General features: G+C 38.5%; 1 protein-coding gene across 4 annotated transcripts; it reads left to right on the top strand.

Moving 5' to 3' along the window:
- The first annotated feature begins 587 nt into the window (after positions 1 to 587).
- On the top strand, positions 588 to 20,938 carry SNAP23 (synaptosome associated protein 23). Of its 4 annotated transcripts, none has more exons than XM_071427295.1 (8): positions 588 to 606; positions 8,738 to 8,843; positions 9,410 to 9,451; positions 10,732 to 10,780; positions 11,296 to 11,413; positions 14,794 to 14,946; positions 15,534 to 15,678; positions 18,208 to 20,938. In XM_071427295.1, the coding sequence occupies exons 2-8, from the start codon at positions 8,787 to 8,789 to the stop codon at positions 18,271 to 18,273; spliced, it is 630 nt and encodes a 209-aa protein (XP_071283396.1). In that variant the 5' UTR covers positions 588 to 606; positions 8,738 to 8,786; the 3' UTR covers positions 18,274 to 20,938. The 4 variants fall into 4 exon arrangements, with proteins under 4 accessions (XP_071283396.1, XP_071283394.1, XP_071283395.1 ...); XM_071427293.1 differs by lacking the exon at positions 588 to 606 and adding an exon at positions 804 to 956; XM_071427294.1 differs by lacking the exon at positions 588 to 606 and adding an exon at positions 824 to 950.
- The last annotated feature ends 371 nt before the right edge of the window (positions 20,939 to 21,309 follow it).

The following is a 21,309-nucleotide window of genomic DNA, read 5'->3' as shown; positions in this document are numbered from 1 at the left end:
ACACGCATAGTGCTACGTGTTACCGCTCTACAAATCAGACGCTGCAGACGGCGGGTACCTCAGCAGCGAGATGCCGTGGACATCACGCCTGCCAGGGTGGCCGTGCCTGGGAAATTGCTCCAGGGGCGATTTTTAAGGCAGGAGGAGAAGGGCGCGGGTTGTGCAGTGTGCAATAAGCCTTACTGCACCAGGACCTTTCACGAGGCCAACGTCCACAGGGACTTGGAGCATCCCAAGATGCTGAGAGAGGCGACGGAAACCAAGACCCAGCTCTGAGATCGCAGTTCCACTGGAAGAGGGGCTTTAGATGCAGGACCTCATGCTGTGAAAGCTACCGGCTGTGCTTTCAGTGCTTACAGCCCGACAGCAGCCTCAGGGACGAACTTATCCACACCCGAGAAGGAATATACCTCAGCAAAGGCTGCACGGTTCAGCTGCAAAGGATAAGGTCGGTGATAGCGAGGAGCAGCTTTCCCTTTCTGCCCTCCTCTCCGCTGGTGGCAGAAGGACGCTGACACTCGTCCTAGTAGAGAGTAAACTGGAGAAAAACCCCACCGATACAAATAGGGCCACTTCTGTACTGCGTTGTTTGCTGCCGCAGCTCCGGTAAGCACGGCGGGACCGCGGGGGACCACATGCACACCCACACCCGCCACTGAGACCCCCACACTTCAAGGGGGAGGGAAGGAGGCGCAGCACCCCTCGCATGGCGCCCTGCCGGGTGTACACAGACCGGTGTTCCGGCCGGTGCGAGGGCGCCGGGGGCGGTTCCTTCCCGCCGCCACCTTGGGAGTGGCGGAGGAGCGGGGCGGGCCCGGCCCCGCTTCCGGGGGCGGCGGTGACGCGCGCGGGCCGGCGCTCGGCAGCGGGGACGGGCGGGACATGGGAGCCTAAAGGGACGGCCCGGCCCGGCCCGGCGTAAGGGAGCGGCGGTGGCTGTGGCGGTGCCGGTAGGTGTGTGACGGGCTGGGCTTTGGCAGCTCGCAGCGCCCCGGGTAAGGCGGCAGGCTGTGCGATCCGGTCCGCGTCCTCCTCCGTGCCGCGTAGCGCCCTGTGCGGGGCGGGCTGTGGCTGCCGGAGGCCTCAGTGGGGCTAGGCGGGCCTGGCCCGCTGCGGTTGCCGTCCTGTATCGGCTGCGCAGGGCAATGGGGTGGCCGGGGCGCCGGGCTCGGGTCCTCCGAGCCCCCTCCTCAGCTGTGGGCTGCGCCCGCCCCCGTGTGCGAGGAGGCCTCGTGGGCTCGCCCCTAGTGGAGATGGCAATGCTATGTCCAGGTGGTTTTTATTTGCTTGGTGGGAGCCCGTGACTTGCGCTGTTAGTAGGGCTCAGAAGAAAACCCGCCTCTTGTTGCTTCTTATTGAGCTTATGTATTGTGTTTTGCTGTCTTTAGACTAATCTGTAAAATGCTGTAGTGTTAATGTAGTAAGCAATAAGAATCGAAGTGCTTCTTGTGCTTCTTTCACTTGTACCTCTCGATGCCCTTGGTGCTTCTGGGAAGCTACTAATGAGTCAGCTTTATTTTTCGCTTTTTTCACTGTTTTCTCTTTCTGTTTCACTTAATGGTAAGTCAGCACATGACTTGACACTCTAAGTAAACGATCTAAGGGAACTTGGGAAATTTCTTTATGCAACCTCTCTAACTATTTGCCTAACTTTTTGTTTTGTTCTCTGAAAAAGGGTACTAGATGCTCAGTCTTTAGAACTAAGAGTGTTATTTTACTTCCCCTTCATAAACAAAGGTGATTCTGTACTGTAGAGGGAACAGTTATGTAGGAAGGTGTTTAGGGCCAAAGGCAAATCCACTTGTAATATCAACTGCTTGCTTGATTGATCCAGTTGAGCACTTTATTGCTTACTGGCAGTCTAGTAGCCAGTCTAGCCTGACCTCCTCTGCTCTGCAGTTTTTGAAGTAGGGGCACAGTTATATAGCACAGTTTGTGTCTTTAGGAGAAATGGAGTCTGTAACTCAGTAAATGGATCAAAGTTGGACTGTGAATTTGTATTGGCCAGTATGTGATTTGGAGGAGGTTTCATGAGGCTTTTTCAGGGGCAAAAATGAGTTGTTGAGGTGAGAGTAGAACTGAACACAGTGCACAGAGGAGGTGGCATTGGTAGCGCCTGTTTGTGCTATCGCCTCTGTGCAGTGTGTTCAGGAAGCTGATAAGGGAAAGCAGGAAGCATGCAGAGTAGTGTCTTGGTCCTGGGCCCTGGCCTCTTCCTCCAGGGCCACAGATGCTTTATTCATTTATCTTGTAGACATAATAATTTCTGGCGGAGTACATTCTGGTGCTGATGCCTTGTGCCACCCTGTATTAGCTGGGCTGAATTTCAGCTAACTAGCAAGTAGGATAGCTGTTTGTGTTAAGGAAGGGTTTTAAAAACCCAACTTTTCCGTATTAGTGATATGAAGAATTTGAGAGAACAGAAAAACCTCCATCACTAAACACAAAGCTGTCTAATTTTGATCTTTGTAAGCATGCACAGGAAATTCATACTTAACATTCACATATCTAAGAATATTGTTTCATTAATTTTTCCATCTTTTGGGGAAGGCAGCATCTCCCTTTACAAGAGAAGGAACTGAGAGCATCTGCAATCACCTGAGGCTGTACTTGTTCACTGACAGCTAAAAATACAGCTCATGAGATACTGGCTTCCAGTCAGTTGCTGCAACAGCTGGGTAGTATCAGCAGTTAGTTCCTATCTTTGTGGTAAGAAGACATAAGCTGTATTTCTCAATTATACTTGTAGATGCACCGGATAGGCTATTTCCTTCTCCCCCCCAGTTTACAAGTTATCAGTGAAAGAGGAAGGGAAGTTTGGGATATTGATTAAAAGCATAACTTCACAGGAAAAGGGGTATGTGCAAATAGAGGACCTTCAGATGCTGAATAAGGAAGTAGTTTATGATATGTAGCAAATGTAATGGATATATCCATTTCTGAATTGCATTCAAAATTCTGAAAGGAATTCAGCCTGTCAGAGGTACAAAACTGCTTCTTGTCAGCCAGAGATGCAGAACAATAATCTTATTCAGGGTGGGTTTGTGAAAGTGCCAGCAATCAAACAATATTGATCTGGTGCAAGTAGAGCTGTCTGGCTTTAGGAAACTTGTTGCTTTTGTCAGCCTCTCCCTGTCCAGATGTGGACAGTGTAATTGGAGTTGAACAAGCACTTTACCAGCATTGTGGCACCCTGCAATTAATTTAAATTCATAAAGATCAGTAAAGTTTTTGAGTATTTTGGACAGCACAGCCTTAATGTGTTGTGGTGGTCATAAAGCAAGGAATTAAGTTTTCTTTTTTCCTAGAGACAATGACAATAAGCATTAGAATTACTTCTCAGCTAAGTGCTGAAGAAGAGCATATTTAAATAATGTAACTTGCCTACTATAGCTTTCATTGCTATGGAAGTGTCTTATAAATCCCAGAAGATTATTGGTATTGAAAAAAAAACTTTAAAAATGCTGTGCAAAGTCACTGTTGTAATGGCTTCTGAAACTTGTCTGCATTGGAAGCTGAGTGTGTTGGTATAAATAACTGGCTTCCAGTTGGCAAGTAATTCTGAATGAAAATGAAAATACTTGCAAGGAAAACCCTTAGTAGTGCAGTGGGGTATTTTAGGCCCATGAGAGAGACAACAAAAAAAGATTTTATGTTAATTTTTTACAGCGTGCTCTGGGAAGGTGGGTGGCAGATGTGATTATGTTGTTGCTGGCTGCATACAGCAATGCTTTAAATCTTGAGGGTCTTTCCATTCAAATGCTTTATTACCTCCCCCCCCCCCCAAAGTTTTTAATGTGCCTATTGTCAGGAAAGCAGCCAGTGAACTAGTGTTGGATGAAGTGATACTTCCGTAGCTTTCTGATCACAAGCAGGTACTTAAACCTGGGGATGTGGTCAGACAGGTCACCAGGGGGGTTCCTAACGCTGAATTTGCTCCTCTCACACTATGAAAGTTCTGCCTTGGCAGATGTTAGCTCCCAGTTCAGTAGCTGGGGACAGAACTCATTGCTTGGGACTGATCCACCGCAAATGTGGCAGTGTGAGCAGTGCTTTTCCCAAGGAAAAATTTGCACTGTAGTCTCCCAGGATCACCCTCCTGCTAATAGAGACCAAGCCATAGCTCACATCAGTCTGTCACCTTCCATCTTCCAAGCTAGACAGAGAACCCACTAAAATGCTTCCACTGCTCTGTGAGTGTTGATTAACAAAATTAAGATCTCTAAACCAGTGATGCTTTGAATGGACCGTGATAAAATCACCCCAAAAGTGCTTCTTGTGTCCCTCATTATTTTGCAATAACCTTTGCTTTGTCTTTCAGTCCTCTCCAGCCTAAGAATTTCACATAGGAGAGTGAATTGAAAGTTTTTCAGGGTTTTTGGAGCCATGACTAAATGGATAGTAAGTGGAAAAAAGGCTGTGCAGACATAAGTTTGTTTCCTCTTGTCCAGGAGATAGAAGTAACTTAAGCTTAATCCATCCTTAATTGGCTTGGGCAGCAATGTCGTAGTTATGTTATGTATTATAGTGGTGAACTTACAGGATGGCTTAGCCCAACATGAGTAGTCTTGTGAAGAGATCTAAAGCTTTAGGTTGGAATTGGAATTTCAAAGAACTCTTTCTATTTTGTACAATCTCCCAAATAAAGCATAGCAGTAAAAATTTGATGGCCGTGTGTTTATTTCCTTGCTGCTCTGGTTTCTCAATGAATCTTCCTTTTTGTAAGGCAGTGATAGTTAAGGTAATGAATGTGTTGTAATTTGTTTCCTAGTAGGAAGGTTTAATGAGCCCAGTTATCTCAATAAAGTACATTTTTGTAGCAAGTTTAGTTTTGCATACTCTGCAAGTACCAGGCCTTCCTATGAAGGGGGCAGAAGGGGAGTTGTACTGAAATGTGTTTAACTGAGCAAATACTGCAGAAAACTGATAAAAGAAAGTAAACAAAGCTGACATCACATCCTTCCTTAAAGGAGTACTGCTTTGTCTTAAGGTACTTTAGATTCTTGTTTAAAGTTTGCCCATCTAGAAAGAAAATTAAAAATAGCAGAATATTGATATAATTATGAAATATCTTCGTAGGCTGTTCTCTTTTTTTTACTTTGGTTATTTTGTGGCTAGGATTTTGTAAATGGTAGGGGAGGGAAGGTGAAGAAAATAGACATTGAGTATCAATGTTAAAATAAATGCTTGCCTTAGCAAATATTATCATAACAAATGATAATAACCATATCAAGTTTTTTTCTCTCTGTATATTTTGTCTTTATTGAATAATCTTAATGCCTTATAAATTTTGCCGTATACCATTAACATTGGAGTAAGATACCTCCAAGGATGTTTTCTGATTCCTAGGCAGAAAGATGGGTAAACATCCTTTCTGTATGTATGTATATTGTGTTCTGTTGGAACAGCTGAGTTACTTCAATACAAATGGCCTCATCTTGGCTGTTAAAATTTCTTTTGAGGTATCTTGCATGAAGGGCACCTGCTTTGTTCAGCTATTTCCATTAGGCCTGTAGCTATTGAGTCTGTATTCACGTCTTTGGAAACAGGCTATTTTGGAAATGTTTTGTTTGTTTTAAATTAGTGTTTTGTGCTTTTTTAAATGTTTTTAAACTGCCACGTGGTGAGAAGTTTTTATTGCCTAGAGAATGTGTTTTTCTGTTCTGCCTTATGGCACTAATTGCCACTGCAGAGCTACCATGTAGATTGTGTCTGTGCTTACAAAAGCAATGCTGCAAACTAACAGGAATAAAACTATAGGTTTTTGGAGTCTAATGCATTTGGCTTGGATATTCAACTTTAAACAGACATTATAATCATACTAATTCAAAGACATGCTTTCTTATGCCTGTCTTAATAAGGAAATCTTAATATGTCTTGTTTTATATACTCTAATGGTAACGTCTGAAAAGTGAAGCAGATAAGCTTGCTGGGAAGTTGAAAGAAAGAAAGAAATGTTCTGTCACTTTTCAGTGACATAAGACCTCAAGAAATTATCAGAAAAGCTCAGCAAATAGCTGAACCCTTTATCTATGATAAAGGTTGTCAGAACATTTCTCTTAACCAAGTGTTCTGAATGGTTTTACTTAGCTTACTCACACAGGTAATACCCTCACAATTATATGAGCTTTAAATTATGGTTTCATGTCACAAGAGGCAAAGCACTACAGGTCTCCAAATATGAGCATCAGAAGATAAGCACATGCATAACTCAGCTTTGAAAAATCCTGGAAGTAACTTTTTTTTCCCCTCTGTGTCTGCTGTGTTGGAAGGGTTTTTCCTCCACATCTTGAAGCTGGATTTCTTGATTGTTAGGTCAATTTATAAACAGTGTCAAGACAAAATGCTATTAATTTTGGGCAAAAGTGAGTGGAATGCTGTGCATTTCTATAGAACTTCTTGCTGGCTGTCACTGGAGCTACTCATAAAGATGTGAGCAAGCTAGGGGAACACAAAGCCTGTCTGTCAGCTGTTAGAACTGGTTTGCTGATGACACAAAGCTGGGAGGAGTGGCTGATACCCCAGAGGGCTGTGCAGCCCTTGAGAAGGACCTCGACAGGCTGGAGAGATGGGCAGGGAAGAACTGTCAGAAATCCAACAAAGGCAAGTGCAGGGTCCTGCACCTGGGAAGAATAACCCCAGGCACCAGCACAGGCTGGGGACCGACCTGCTGGAGAGCAGCTCTGCCAGGAACCTGGGGGTTCAGGTGGACAACAACTGAGCCAGCAGTGCCCTTGTGGCCAAGAAGGCCAGTGGGAACCTGGAGTTCATCAGGAAGAGCACTGCCAGCAGGTCCAGGGAGGTGATCCTGCCCCTCTGCTCAGCCCTGGTGAGGGCATATCCGGAGTGCTGTGTTCAGTTCTGGGCTCCTCAGTACAAGAGAGACATGGAGCTCCTGGAGTGGGTCCAGCAAAGGGCTAGGAAGATAATTAAGAGACTGGAGCACCTCTCTTACCAGGAAAGGCTGAGGAAGCTGGGCCTGCTCAGCCTTGGGAAGAAACAATGGAGAGGGGACCTCATCAATGTCTATCAGTGTCTCAAGGGAGGGTGTCAGAGAATGGAGCCAGGCTCTTCTCAGTGGTGCCCAACAACAGGAGAAGAGGCAAAGAGCAGAAACTCATGCACAGGAAGTTCCACCTGAATATGCGGAAAAGCTTTTTCATGGTGCAGATGACTGAGCACTGGAACAGATTGCCCAGAGATGTTGCTTAATCTTATTCAGTGAAAATAGGTACTTTCCTCCCTGTCTCAGGTTTACTGGTCCTTAGGTGTGCAAATCAGCCTGAAGAGTGTTCTCAAATTCAAAGCTGCGACTGCCTCAGATAAACCTTATGAAAGGAACTTAAGCCTGTGAATGAAAAGATAATTTACTGATTATACACTGAAACTGGACTACTGAAAACAGCGTTAGAGGCCTTGTATGAGATTATCTTGTTTTGGTTTTTTTTTATTTAATGATAGCAAACACTAACATACACTGACATCTACTTTACAGAAATCTCCTAGAGCTATAGTCTCAGGCTCTGCTAGGTGCTGAAGACCAAACCTGCTGAAATGTTCTTTAAATCTTTAAGTACTTCAGCTGTAAAGGATTTAGGGGTCTTGATTTCAGTTCACCATCAGAGTAATGCACACTCCTTGTGAAGAGCTGTGGGGTAACAGCTGGGCAAATCTGCATAAATTTAACTTCCTAGGAGCAATTACTTTTGTTAGATATTCTAAAATACTGATCTTGTAGGGGAAAATTAGTCAAGTCAAGCAGGATGTTTGGAATTATATCCATGAGTACCATGAACTTAATTGCAAGCTACTCATGTGAAAGATCAAGGAGTAATTTAAAATTAAGGGGGAAAATTTGGGGGGAGAAATATCCTCTTATTTCTCAGCTTATGTGCTATCTCATTAAATTCTTGTATAGATTGTGAGCTCTGTTTTCCCATTGCTAGGAGTGATGGCTTTATTACCATTCCTCCAACAAAAATGCAGATTCTTAACTCTGAAAAACCTATCTCAGATAGGAATACGCTTATTGATGGGATTGCTAATTTATCTTGTATTTTAGGCAAAATATATATCTTCTGTTTTTAGCAAAAGGTAGATCATGGTGTCTTGGGACTCAGTTATTACCCTGTGCTTATTATGAGAAAGGTAGATTAGAAAACCTTTGCTACAGTTTCAGACATGCCAGTTAAAACCTTCGTGGATCCTTTTGCATTTGAGGAATTCACCATACAATAACAACAACCATTTCTAGAGTCTTACTTGGGATCATTTTAGGTGGTGTTTTGTCTGTGAAAATGTTTCTCCTTTTTCTGATATTTAAATTCTTCAATGGAAATGGAAAGAACACTTAAAGTTTATACTAATAACTTAAATGTCTTAATAAATTTATTTCTAGATTACTGGGCAAACTAATGTGTTTTTCCAGCATGGAAAATTAAGCATTAAGACCTTATTTCCTGGTTTTTACCTTACTAACTATAGAATTTTTTCAAAAATGTTTAGGAAGCCAAAAAAAAAACGTTCTTCATATACTGATTGTTCCTGTATTTCTTTTAGCTCCTCAGTTAGGTCATATCAGCTGAATAATTATTTTAGTGTCTTCTAGTCCTAATGAGATGTTTTACTATGCATAATGAAATGTATAGGCTCTCATTCTTTGAACTATCTTCTACTTTCAACTCAAAATACTGATGAAATGATAATTCTAATGCTTACTTGGTATCTGTTATTACAGGGGGAAGGTTCTCTTTAACGTGATTCCTTACAAGTAGTATTTCCTCATCATGGATGAGCTATCACCTGAAGAAATTCAGCTGAGGGCCAACCAGGTCACTGATGAGGTAAATATTATAGGAAAACATCTGGGATTACAGTATTTGCCTAACAAGATCAGAATATCTTTTAAAAACAAATACAGACCAGGATAATGATTCTGCAAGGTTATAGCTGAATGTTTTAAGTTTTCACTTTAGTTGGTGAATACTGGAGTGAAGACTACTCCTAAAAATAAGAATGAGTTTTAACTGCTGAATTTTGAAGTCACTTACTTAACTGAGTGCTGATCAACCAGTTGTGATTACAGATATGATAGAATTTGGTTACCTACAGCATTGTTAATTGTATTGATACTTCATGGCTTTCTTATTTAACTAAAATTCATTTGAATATGTTATCTTTTTTAAGACTTTCCAATGGGATAAGAAAAATAATAGCAAGGACTAAAAACAAAGAAAAACTAATGTGCTGCCAATATGTTGTAGCATGTGTTAAATATAGACAAGGTGATGAACTGTTGGTGTACAAGGTGTATACTATTGCCTTACTACAATGAACTGACAGAGAAGACTTTCAGATACTGATGTGTGTATAAGTAATTAATGCACTCATTTTAAAATTCACTTTCTAGTCTTTGGAAAGCACAAGGAGGATTCTTGGCTTGGCCATTGAGGTAAGAAAAAGCTTTTGAATTCTCTGGATTTATGAAGTATAAAAAGCGTCATGGTAACTGTAATTTTAAACAGTTTTTTGTCTTTCTCAAGACACACACACTTTATCATTAGAAGTTGCTGCCTTAATTGAGTAGTAGCATTAGAATGATATAACCTACATGATTTTCACATTCTATCAGATTACAGAAGAATCAATATCCTTTTTACCTGTTTTAAGCAAAAGGATCTGATCTCCAAATGTTGCAGATTAGTTGTAAAAAGTCTTCTGATGGTCAGTTATGTCTTTGGCTGCTGCAAAATTTGCATTTCATAACATCTTTCGTCTGTATTTCAGCTCACTTTGTCTGTGAACAGTTTAGAAATGTTTCACTAATGAGGACAATAGGGGTCAGCTGGGTGCGGTGGTAGAGTATGACTGCTCCTGGTTCAAACAAGTAATTCTACATACATCTTCTTACAATCTTTTCATCAGTTTTAACTGATAAGGAAACTCTTAACACCCTTTTACATTATTTGAAACAATTCTGTATTTGGGTTTATCAAAGTGAAGTTGTATGAGGAATCCTACTCCTCTGCACAGTTCTGGTTGCTGAAGATGCAGCTGTTGCCAGTAAGGCATTTGATCACTGTAGCCTGATGAATACTTCACACACAACCGTTAAGTAAATGTCATGAGCCAACATAATTTCTTTTGGTGTCATAGTTTCCTGATTCATTCTATGCTGCCAGTTTACAGTAAAACATGGGTGCAACTTGCATGCTAGATCCAAGACACTGAGCCAGCAAAGAGCTCTTATACTACTCTGCTGTAGTATATTCCTAACTGCTAAATTCTTAGAAATTATTTTGCAGGCTTTGTTTTGCTTGCTTTCATTCTGGCTCCCAGGACTAAAGGCCTTGTAAGCCCTTTTGAAGGATGTAGGGATGAATAAACCAAATGCTAGTTCTCAAAATGAAGCACAGCTAGGTTTGCTTTTCTAGCTAGATGTTGTCACAGTTCAATCTGAGTATTACAATAAATTTTATCATCTTTTGTAATGTAAGAAAAACCTCACAAAAATACCATAAAAGCCTCACTTACTGAGATAGGCGCTTATCAGCCTTACCTGTTACACTAACATAGCTGGTAATTTGAGACTTCTAATAGCTTTACTACAGAAATTATTTTAAGTACAGTGTTTTATTATAATCTTGGATGAATTATCAAATTTACTATCCAGACCTTCTGATTTTGCACTGCAGTCTCATTTTATATCTGCAACTAAATTTCTTTCTGCAGTCCCAGGATGTTGGCATCAAAACTATTACCATGCTGGATGAGCAAGGAGGTAAGTTCTTCCCTAACACTAAAAATCAATATTAGAATGTAACGAATGTAAGAAAAGAACTATTATAGAAGAGTTGTTGTTGAAACTAAAGGCTTAATATTAAAGACTATTTAGGTAAAAATGAGATTTCCTAGTTGGTTATTCCTAGGTATTTGTAGTATTTAAAATATGTTTTAAAGTAGTTGAGAAGTAATGATAGTTACAATGTAATACAGCTCTGCTACAGAAGCTGCTTTCTTCCACTATGGCATGAATGTAACTAGCTGCATTTATTCTAAAAGTAGCAATAGAAATGCTGCTCTAAGGATGGGGAAGATATTTGCAAAGTAGTAACCAAAACCTCTCATTGAATATCTTTCTTAAAAATTAAAAAAAAATCCTAGAAGGCAGGAAAGAAAAATGTCAATAGTCTTTATATAAAGATAGAACTGAAACTTCTTCCTGCTATAAAGAAATGTTAATTTTGCCCACTTCTCCCAGTCCATGTTTAGTCAGGTTATTTGTTTCTCTTCTAGAACAACTAAATCGTATAGAAGAAGGCATGGACCAGATAAACAAGGACATGAGAGAAGCTGAGAAGACACTGACAGAGCTCAACAAATGCTGTGGGCTCTGTGTCTGTCCTTGCAACAGGTCAGTTATATTGGTACTTGGGCCTAGAGCTCTAGGAATATTCCCAATATCTACTGTACCAGGAAATATTAACTAATTAAAGAGCTAATTAAAAAATGCTGAATCTCTAACAAAATTGATTGTTTTGATTTGTAGAGCTGCATCCTTTTAAAATTGTATGGGAGTAACTAAAGCTAACTTGTATCTAACCAAACATTGTGCCCCTTTTACTGTAAATATAGCTGCTATATAGCATCCTGCACAGTTCTGGCCTAATCTATTTAAGGCTTCTATTTAGTAGACGATTATTAATATCCATGCAGATGAGACAAAATTGAACTGCAAATAGCTATATGTAAGTGCCTGTCTCTTAGAAATTTGCTTCCAAAAATAATTTTTTCACAAAATACTCTTGTACTAATTTAAAAGCAAGACAGCTTATTCATACTTTAGGGAGGGTGAGACTAGGAGAACAGGGCAGACACTGGTGTTAAAGCTTTAATCTTTTCACTAATGACTACATAAATTCTTGCAGACCTGCTTCACATTGCTTTTATAACTCAGTGTTAGGGCTGCCATATCTAAATCAGTTGAGTAATCTAATCTTTAGTATGACACTTGATTTGTACTTTTAAACAAGTAAACAGTCTGAGCAATGTCAGAATTATTTTTGATGGTGTCCTAGCTTTAAGTAGTAAAGTACCAAACTGTTTGTGTTAATTGGATGTGATCATAGCCCATCCAAATGAAGGAGGCATAAATTGAGTATAGTGACTGAAGTGAATAGTGTGTGCATTTGTTGGTTTTTGCTCTTTAGCATGAGCAAAATCAATTATCATTCAGTGGAGAAGTAGCAGAAGTTTAGGTAAATATTCCTTGGAGTAGCTAAGTCTGTTTAACCAAGAGAATAGCACTTAGAGGGTCATTTAGGATAGATATGAATGTGACTTCTAAAGCTGAAAGTCTTAGTGCTTTAGTCCCTTGAAAATGCAGATGTCCTGACTTCTGGATAGGTGTGCTTACTGCTATATATTAGTTGGCTCAAGCTGGTGGACTTTGAGCATTTTGACACACTCAGTCTTTGTTTTCTGTAGTTAATAGTCTTATTTCACTGAAGCTAAGCAGCTTATTGAAACTAAACAAGCTCAGAATTTATGAACTCTTGTGGCACTCCAAGTACACAGATAACAAGAACAGAAGTAGTTGTGTACCAAACTGGACAGTAATGTATAGAAAAAAAATGGGTAAGTAGAGGGCAGCAAAGAAGAAAGAGAGTGAGTCTCTTTCATATATCTACTGGTACACCAACCCTTTTCTCAATGTTATTTGTCAATCAGTTACCTCCACAGCTTTTCATACTTTTCATAAAAGCATAAAGCTATATAAGCTAAATCAGAACACTTGCTGAGTTACTGGTTTTTTTTTTGTTTTAATTTCTCCTAGGTTTAGATTATTTATAAAAGCTTTGTGAAAATAAAAAATACTGTTATACAATCTATGTACTATTAACAATTTACCTTTTTGTTGATGTGTACTACTTTCTTCTCCATTCTTTCCTAACACTGATGCTTGCTTTCTAAAAATGAAGACTAGGATAAGAAGCTGTATTCACTTAAACTGGTGAAAGTGGATTTTAGGACAAGGTCAGTGTTAGTAGTGCAGATGCATATTTAACCAGCTGTCTGAAGTGATGTTTCTATTGCATTTGTGCTTGCATGTGCATGATGTCTGTCTGCATGTGGTTCTCCTTGTGATTGTGATGTTTTGTAATACTGACATGAATAGAGAATGTCCCTTACTACAAAGGGTATTATTAGCTGTGGAAATGGTGAGCAACTGCTTGAGCCATTGCTGGTTTGACAGGTTGTGTAAATTGCCTTAGTTTTGCAGAAATGAAACTTGAGAAATGTGAATGTATAGTAATTTGAAAAACAGCTCTTAAAAGCGGGTGGTGAGAAGTTTTCTTCTTAACTGTGCTTATTTTGAACAGTAATTTTTTTCTGGCTGTCTACTTCACAGGTGCAACTAGTCCTCAGGTCACTTGTTTTTTGTTGATGAAGTCCTCACATTTGCCTCTGGCACCTAAGACTTTGCTCCACCAGAAGCAAATCATACAAAGATCTCTTCCAGTTATGGCTTTAGTATAAATGAGATTAAAATACAATGCTCAATCTAGTTGCAGTAAACTTAGATATCTTTAGGCCTGTGTATGTACAAGGAGCTAGAATTGACTAGTTTACGTTTCTTCAGGGTTTTGTTGGGTGCAATATTTCCACTATTAACGGCGAAATTATTCTATTTTTTCCCTTCAATATGTTCATTTTAGATTATTTCTTGTAGGATCTGACCTATGAGATGTAATTTCCCATATTGAATACATAAATACCCTTAGAATGAAGGGGAAGATTTGTTCATTACAGATAATTTCACAACTCTTCAAATGTGTAACGTCCGGGTTACTGACAGGCACAATATCTCCAGAAATTGCCTCTGATTGCAAAGTTAGGTGTATTGAGACACTACAGATTTCCTTCACAGGTGTTTAAAGAAGCAGAAAAATGGCAGTGTCTGGATTGTCTAGCTTAAACCTGAAAATGCCACAAAATAAGGTGAACATGAGAATATTCTCAAAATAAATTCTTCAGGATTAATGAGAACTGACCTCAATTTAGATAAGTTTATTTTGCTAGGTTTTCTTCTCCTCATGCTTTTGTGGCTCTGTGATTCTTGAGACCGCTGTGTGTCAGTGTGCTTTCTTTATTTTTTTTTCTCCTGTGATTTACATGGAAAAAGTATAATGGCAAGTTGGCTTATTGATTTAATGGAGTTAGTACAATTGAATTGCAGAATGAAAGAACTACTTAAACATGATTACTGTTAGTTCATAATCAAAGTTAACATGAGAAACATTAACTTCTTCTGTTGCCAAGTAATTTTTTAATGTTTGATTAAAAAATAGTAGCAATTAATGGTTTTCTTGCATAATATAGGTATTTGTTTGAGTGAGTTTTTGCATTTATCCTCATTTCTTCCTGAAAGGTAACTAATCTTGTCTCTAGATTAATTCCAGTTATAAGTGCATTTCTATTTTATGACAGGGTAAGCTTTCTTGTGACTGTCATAAGCTTCTGTCCTCTGTTAAAGTATTGCTTTAAGCAAATTACTGTTCTTTTATTAAAGCTTAAGACCAAAGTAATCACTGTCCTTAGAGTAACTCCGTTGTGTTTGTACTATCAAGATACAAGAACTTGTATTATATAGACAAAGTTTTATCTGTACAAAATTTCATCTCTTTTGGGCACAAGACAAATGTTTATGAAAATTCTAGATTAATACTGAATTTCAGTCAGGAAGCTATATTTCTGATTTAGTGGTTCAGATTTTTTATTTTTATGGAGTAGGACAAAGAACTTTGAGGCCAGCAAAGCATACAGAGCAACCTGGGGAGATGGAACAGAGAACTCAGCAGACCATGTGATATCCATGCAACCAAGAAGTATAAATCAGCGGCAGCCTCAGACTTCTGGAGGACCAAGTAGTGGATATATTACAAGGTTTGCTAGCTCATATTCCTCAATCTCAAATGCACAAATCCTGTTACTAGTTGTCAGCTTCTTTCACAGATGCATTTTAGGTCAAGTTGCTAAATCAAAAATTTTAGTATTGTTTGGCGGAATTGTTTGTGTCTTGGAGAGGTGATGGCAGACACCTACACCTTCAGTATTGTTGTGCTCATCCTACACTTTTTTTTTTTTTTACATAGTGGTGGTATGGTCAGTCTGTTTCTGGATGTGAGAACTATAAGGCTTAGTACTTAGTTATTGAGGGGACTGTTAAAAATATCAAGGTCTATTACTGTCATAAAGTATATTTGAGAGAAACTCACGTCTTAAACTTCAGGTAACTATTTTAATTTTTAAGGCTATTTTTTTAGTAGTGGCTAGCTTAGCACTCTTTTTTTTTTTTTTTTTTTTTTTTTTGGTGAGTGCTTGCTTGGAGTACAGGGAGTTTTAAAAGGGGGAAAAACATACCTTGGTTTGAATGCATAGTGCAACAAACAGTCAAGTTTTACTAGAGTAAATCTATGCTAGACAAAAGCAAGTTCTTGATTCTTGAAACATTGTCTTAATTATTTGAACAGGATAACCAATGATGCCAGAGAAGATGAAATGGATGAAAATCTTGCTCAAGTTGGAAACATTCTTGGGAATTTGAAAAACATGGCTTTGGATATGGGCAATGAGATTGATGCCCAGAATAAACAAATAGACCGGATAAATATAAAGGTAAATGTCAAAGGTGTTCTCTGCTCTCAATTCAGAGGTTGTAACTCAGAGGTTATTAGGAATGTGCTCACTGTATTTGCAGCAAATATGTGTGATAAGGTTATGCTATCCTCTAGGTTGCACTGATTTGAACAAGAGATACACCTTGATACATATAGGGTATATAGCTTAAAATTCAAATGCTTGAGTGCCAGGAAACCTAAATATACAGCACAAATGACTACTTACTCTGAAAACTAATAAACTTCATGGGATCAAAAGTACAAACACTTACTGGAGGTATACCCGGGGGATTGTTACTTGCAGGAAATTGTTTTTCTTGTGATAGGGAATAGATATTTTTAACAATAGCTCTTCAAAATTCCTAGAAAGTCACTATAATGAATGTAAAGTAAAACACAAGTTATTCATTGCCCTAATTCTTGTGGATGAATTAATATTGGACCTGGGGAGACTTTGGAATAATGGAGTTTGTAGGTGCATGGGGAAATGGTCTGCACATTAAGTTAAGTATAGTAACTTCCTTTTTTATATATAATTTTGTTACTTAAGTGTTAGCTTCTCCAAACAGATTAACCATATATAAATATATTTTGGGAGGTTTCTTTCAAATGGAAGCTTAATGAGAATGCTAAGTCTATTTTAGAAATGTCTGTATTCTGAAATGACTAGAAGTTATTTTATAGGCATCCTGGTTGAGAAAGGAAGAAAAACCTTTAATGAATAGTGTGTATTAGAGATTTCAAAAAGTAGAAGCAAACACTGATTACTGTGAAATTATAGTATTAAGACTAAATGGGATTTTAAAAATCTCACTGAAATGTTGCAGTGGACTTAAAAGAAAGAGGAATGGAATTCCTCTGATCTGACAAAAATGCCAGTTGAATGTGTGTCAACAGTTCAATTTTGTCTAGTAATGTAGTATTGATAAGGCAAATCAACATGATTATATGGAGGATGCATTAACTGTTCCCTGAAACTGCACATCTGATTACCATGTTAAAAAAGTCAGACACTTGGAAGTACACTAGAAAATTTCTTGGAATTTAAAATGAGGTGTGAAATTCTTATAAAGCAGACTGAAAACTGCCTGGTCAAATAAACTGCTAGTGGGAATTACTGTTTTTAGTTATAGTGTTTGTAGTAGATTCAAGTATCTCTTTTGGCCTGATGCTCCTTTGGTTTAGTGATTTTGAATAAGATTTTGAATAAATCTTGCTGATCAAGTTTTACTAATAAATAAAATGTGGTGTATACAAGTTAGAATTGCTTTGCAGACCAGAATAAAAATGAAAGTGCAATTCCTGACTTTGAGACTGGCAACTTGTCTCAGGATATTTAAATTAATCCTTCTATGTTGATAACTTCTTAAATGTAGTGAACAGTATGGAAACCAAACCAAATGTTGTCTGTAAATCTCCAAACAACAGTATCATGTAAAGAAACAGAATTTAACTTCAGAATATAATTGATACTTCTATTTTTTTAAGAATTCTGATTCACCTGGGAAATAGGCTTGACTGGGTGACTTTTGGTAGTGTTATGTAGGACTCCTACTTTGAAGAAACCCATAATGAAACTTACATTACTGGATTTTTCTTAGAAGAAGATCTAGTAACTAGATTAGTATTTCCAAAGTGTTGTTAGCAGATTAGAGTCTCCCTTTTCCATGGTAGGTTTTTGTCCCTCCCCTCCCCTTGACCTGAAAGGCAGGAAGGAGGGAATGGGAGGGAAGGACTTGAACTGCAAGTGTGCTCTGCCTAGCCCATTTCAAGACAACGGTGTGAAATGGCTAATACTTGGCACATCAACCTGTGCTAATACTTGGCACAGGTTGAGCTTCTTAGGGTTTCCACTCATGGTGAGGGCAGAGGCTGATTTTGTGCATATTACACTTCCTGCACTATCCCCACAGCACACTGCATAATTGGGGAATTACTTATAAACTCCTTATCATACCTTTCAATAAAACTGTACTTTCAGATGTGTTCAACCTAGATTCTGTGACCTGACTTTTGATGCTTTAAAAAATAATAAAATCTAAAGCTTGTTTTTAAAATACCATATTGTTACAGCGCTAGTACATTGGAGGGGATGTGAATGAAAACTATGGATTTGCACTAAACAAAATAAATCTGACTTCATGCCCATGGGCCCAGTTTTTACTATTACTTCTAGTTCAGAACAACCTTTTTTTCTCTTTAGAGGTTCATAAGATGTCTAAACACTGGGAGAGAATTTCTATTCCCTTGTTTTGTTAACATGCTTCCTTACCAGCTGAGGAAAGCTGATGTGTTTTGAAAGTGTCTTTGAAGCTAAAGAGTAAAACCTTTTTCTCTTTGTTGTTTCTACCAAAATTGACGCCATATGCTCTCTAGGGAAAAAAAAATTAGCTCCAGCATACAGAAGTTGCTCCCCTTCTCTCTACCACAATGATGATACCTTGCAATTCAGAAGTTCATGTCAGTTTGAATTTTTTAACTGTTTTGCATTGAGTCTGCAAATGACCTATGAATTTCTCTCTTTCAGGCCGATACAAACAGGGAACGCATTGAGCAAGCAAATATCAGAGCCAAGAAGCTAATTGAAAATTAAAGCCTGCTGTCATTGTTCAATGACAGCCTCTCCAGCTGCAAGCCACCGTATTCATGGATCTGTGAAACTTCTATTCTGAAATAAGAGGGGCTGGGACAAATGAAGCAGTACCCCTTCTGTAGGGATTAGTTTTCTTTTATTGCTTCATGTAAACATGGCCTTGACTCCAAGAAAGCAGCCAACTTCCTTCTACTCATCTGCCTTCACTTTCTTTAAACTGCTCAGGGCTAAAAGTGTTAGGGCTTTGAGAATCTTCTTGCATGTTTGATTCCTCTTCCCAGTTTCTTTTTTTTTTTTTTCCCTCCACCAGAAATTCAGTCCTTTATTTAAGTTGAACAAGCGGGGTAACCTGAATTCACAGTTGTGGAAAGTTGGAGAGGGCACTTTGCACTGTTTGAAATACCTCATAAGTTGAGTGTCTTCACTAAAATAGGGACTAGGTGAATGTTGTCTGATTTGTATCTCTAGCATCTAACCATAGTTTTACAATCCAAACCACATGATTGGTTTGGAGTTGAATTTGTGGATCACAGAATTGAAGAGGCCCATTACTTACAACTTGTGGGTTGAGGGCTTTAAAACACTTCCTAACCACATGAACTTTAAGGTAATGGTAGCCAGAGGGATATACAGGTTGCCATTTCTTTACTGTAAATTGACATCAGTTTGGAGGCCATGACTAATCATGCTACACTGTTCTGGTAATATTTGTTGTGTGTATATACATATCTGATCTAAGCCCCATGCACACAAGTAGAAAAAGATAAAATTATCTCCCTAAGGTATTTATTTGATGGGAAATTTTACACCTCTCATCTAAAAGCTAACTTTGAAGTCTTTGAATGAGGCATCTGAACTGGAAGAAACTGAGTAGAAAAGCATGCAGCTTGCTTGCATCCCATATCTTACTCTCTTTTGGCCAGTTTTCACTGGAATTCAGTTTATGCCTTTCTCCAGTGCAAAATAATGATTGAGATCTGGTGCAGAGTTTGCTCTCAGCAGTAACTTTGGGGGTGCTTCTGAAACCTACCAAAACCAGAGAAGCTTATTGTGAAAGTTCTTTGTCACAAGTCTGGAGGAAGCAGTAGCTATTTATGAACTGTTTGCTAGTCCTAAATAAACTAGTTCTAAATAGATTCCTGACTGGTTTATTATTGAAGACATTGGGACTGGCAATTGGAAATATTACATATCCAACTTTCTTGCAAATAAAATGTTCTTACTCTGTTGCAGAATAGAGGAGTTTCTGACCAGGTGAGGTAAACCACTGTCCTGTTAAGAAAAATGGTTTGGTTTTAATGTAATATAAAAAGATTTTCTTGAAATCTTAATTAAATTCTAAGTGACTTAGGTTATTTTCATTCCACCCAGCAGTATATTATGCCTGTTTTAAAGTTGAAAATGATGCTTTGGACTAACCTGCAATACTCAGTGTTGGATGGCAAAAATCTTGAAACCAAGTTGATTGGACAAATAATTAAAACTTAATAGCATTATGGGGTGCTTTTTTGAAGGACAGTCCACAAATGCCCTGTGGCTACCAGTATTGAATCCCAGAGTCAGAGATGACACTAATCCACCAAAATGCAGGACAGTGTTTGTTAAGTGTTCTATTTTCTTTTTAGTAGAAATAACAGTCAGTGTTACCAGTATATTTTCAGTTGGGTCCCAGGACAACTTGATATTTAAAGAAAAAAGAACCAAAAGCAACACTCACACGCACAAAACCCACAACAACCCACCAAACAAAAACCCAACCAAACAAAAAACCCCAAACAACCGACCAAAGGATGGGGCAGCTGCATGTAAAAATAGGCCAGTGGTAGTTTGTCTTATGTGAATAAGGTAAAGTCATTTTTAGGGGACTAGATATTGAGTAGTGTGGGTTGGCTCCTCTCTAGCTTCCGGTAATTGTTGGAATGCTACTGAATTTCAAAATCTCACTAGCTACCCACTCAGTAAATTAAGGTAATGTGCTTAAAAATGCAAGTAGCAAAGAAGTACTTTTAAGAACATTGCATAATAAACTTCGAACAGCCACCTGCATAGAGACTTTGTATGTCTTTTTTTCCTTCTTAAAAACTTCAGATTAACTTAATGAATATTTGCTGCTAGTTGTGAAAGCAAAAGTATATGTTATTTAATTATGATTGTCTCCTAGAACAGAAGACTGAAGTGGTTACCTTATTCTGCTTACACAGTGCAAACCTGCTCTTTAGCATTTGGACATTCCAAACATCGGAATGTTTTTCTCCCTTGCCATTGTTCTTGTCCTTGACTTGCCTAATCTCTACCAATAAATGAGCATGCTGGCTGATAAAATGCTGTGATTGGTATATCAAAACTGTAATATTGCAGTGAATACTACACAAAATAATTTCTGAGACTCTTGAGTATTATCTGAGTATCAATACTATTTTCTGATGCAGCAAGAGCCAAATCTGTGAGGGAGTTGGTGCCTTTATATTAGTCAAGAACAGTTTGCTTCTTGGATGTCTTACTGTTGTCTATAGAATAACTGCTTAATTTACATATCTATGGTATGAAATCAACACTTGTACGTCTTTGTATGTCTAAATGCTATTAAGAATGAAGGTTTACAGTTTCTGCTTTTGATTGTTAAACTATATATTGTGCACAAAAAATATATACTTTTATAACTGAATGTGTTTTAAAACTATTTTCTCTAGAAATGTCTTTGTCTAGTTTCCTGTCCTTGAAAAACTTGGCAGAACTAGTTGCTATTATGCAACTAGGAAGTTCTCATCTATTTTTATTTCACAGAAATCCTGGTGTTAAAAAAAGAATAGGTGTGGTTGGGAGGAGAGGAATATTGTGGTCTTTAACACTCTGGTTTTGATCCCTGTATAATCATCTCCTAAATGCAGACTATGAACTGTGTCCATCTCTTCTTTGAAAGACTGTGACATACATGGCAGTATACTCAAGGATGATAAAGGAACAAAGTAAAATAACTTAAAACTTTCTAGTTAAGTATTGCTAACAGATACATAGCAAATAACTAGTCCAGTAGAT

Source organism: Agelaius tricolor, unplaced genomic scaffold, assembly GCF_023055355.1.
Source record: "Agelaius tricolor isolate 1412-34295 unplaced genomic scaffold, bAgeTri1.0.p SCAF_5, whole genome shotgun sequence".
Taxonomy (NCBI): Eukaryota; Metazoa; Chordata; class Aves; order Passeriformes; family Icteridae; genus Agelaius; species Agelaius tricolor.
This window is presented reverse-complemented; position numbering and strand designations above follow the sequence as displayed.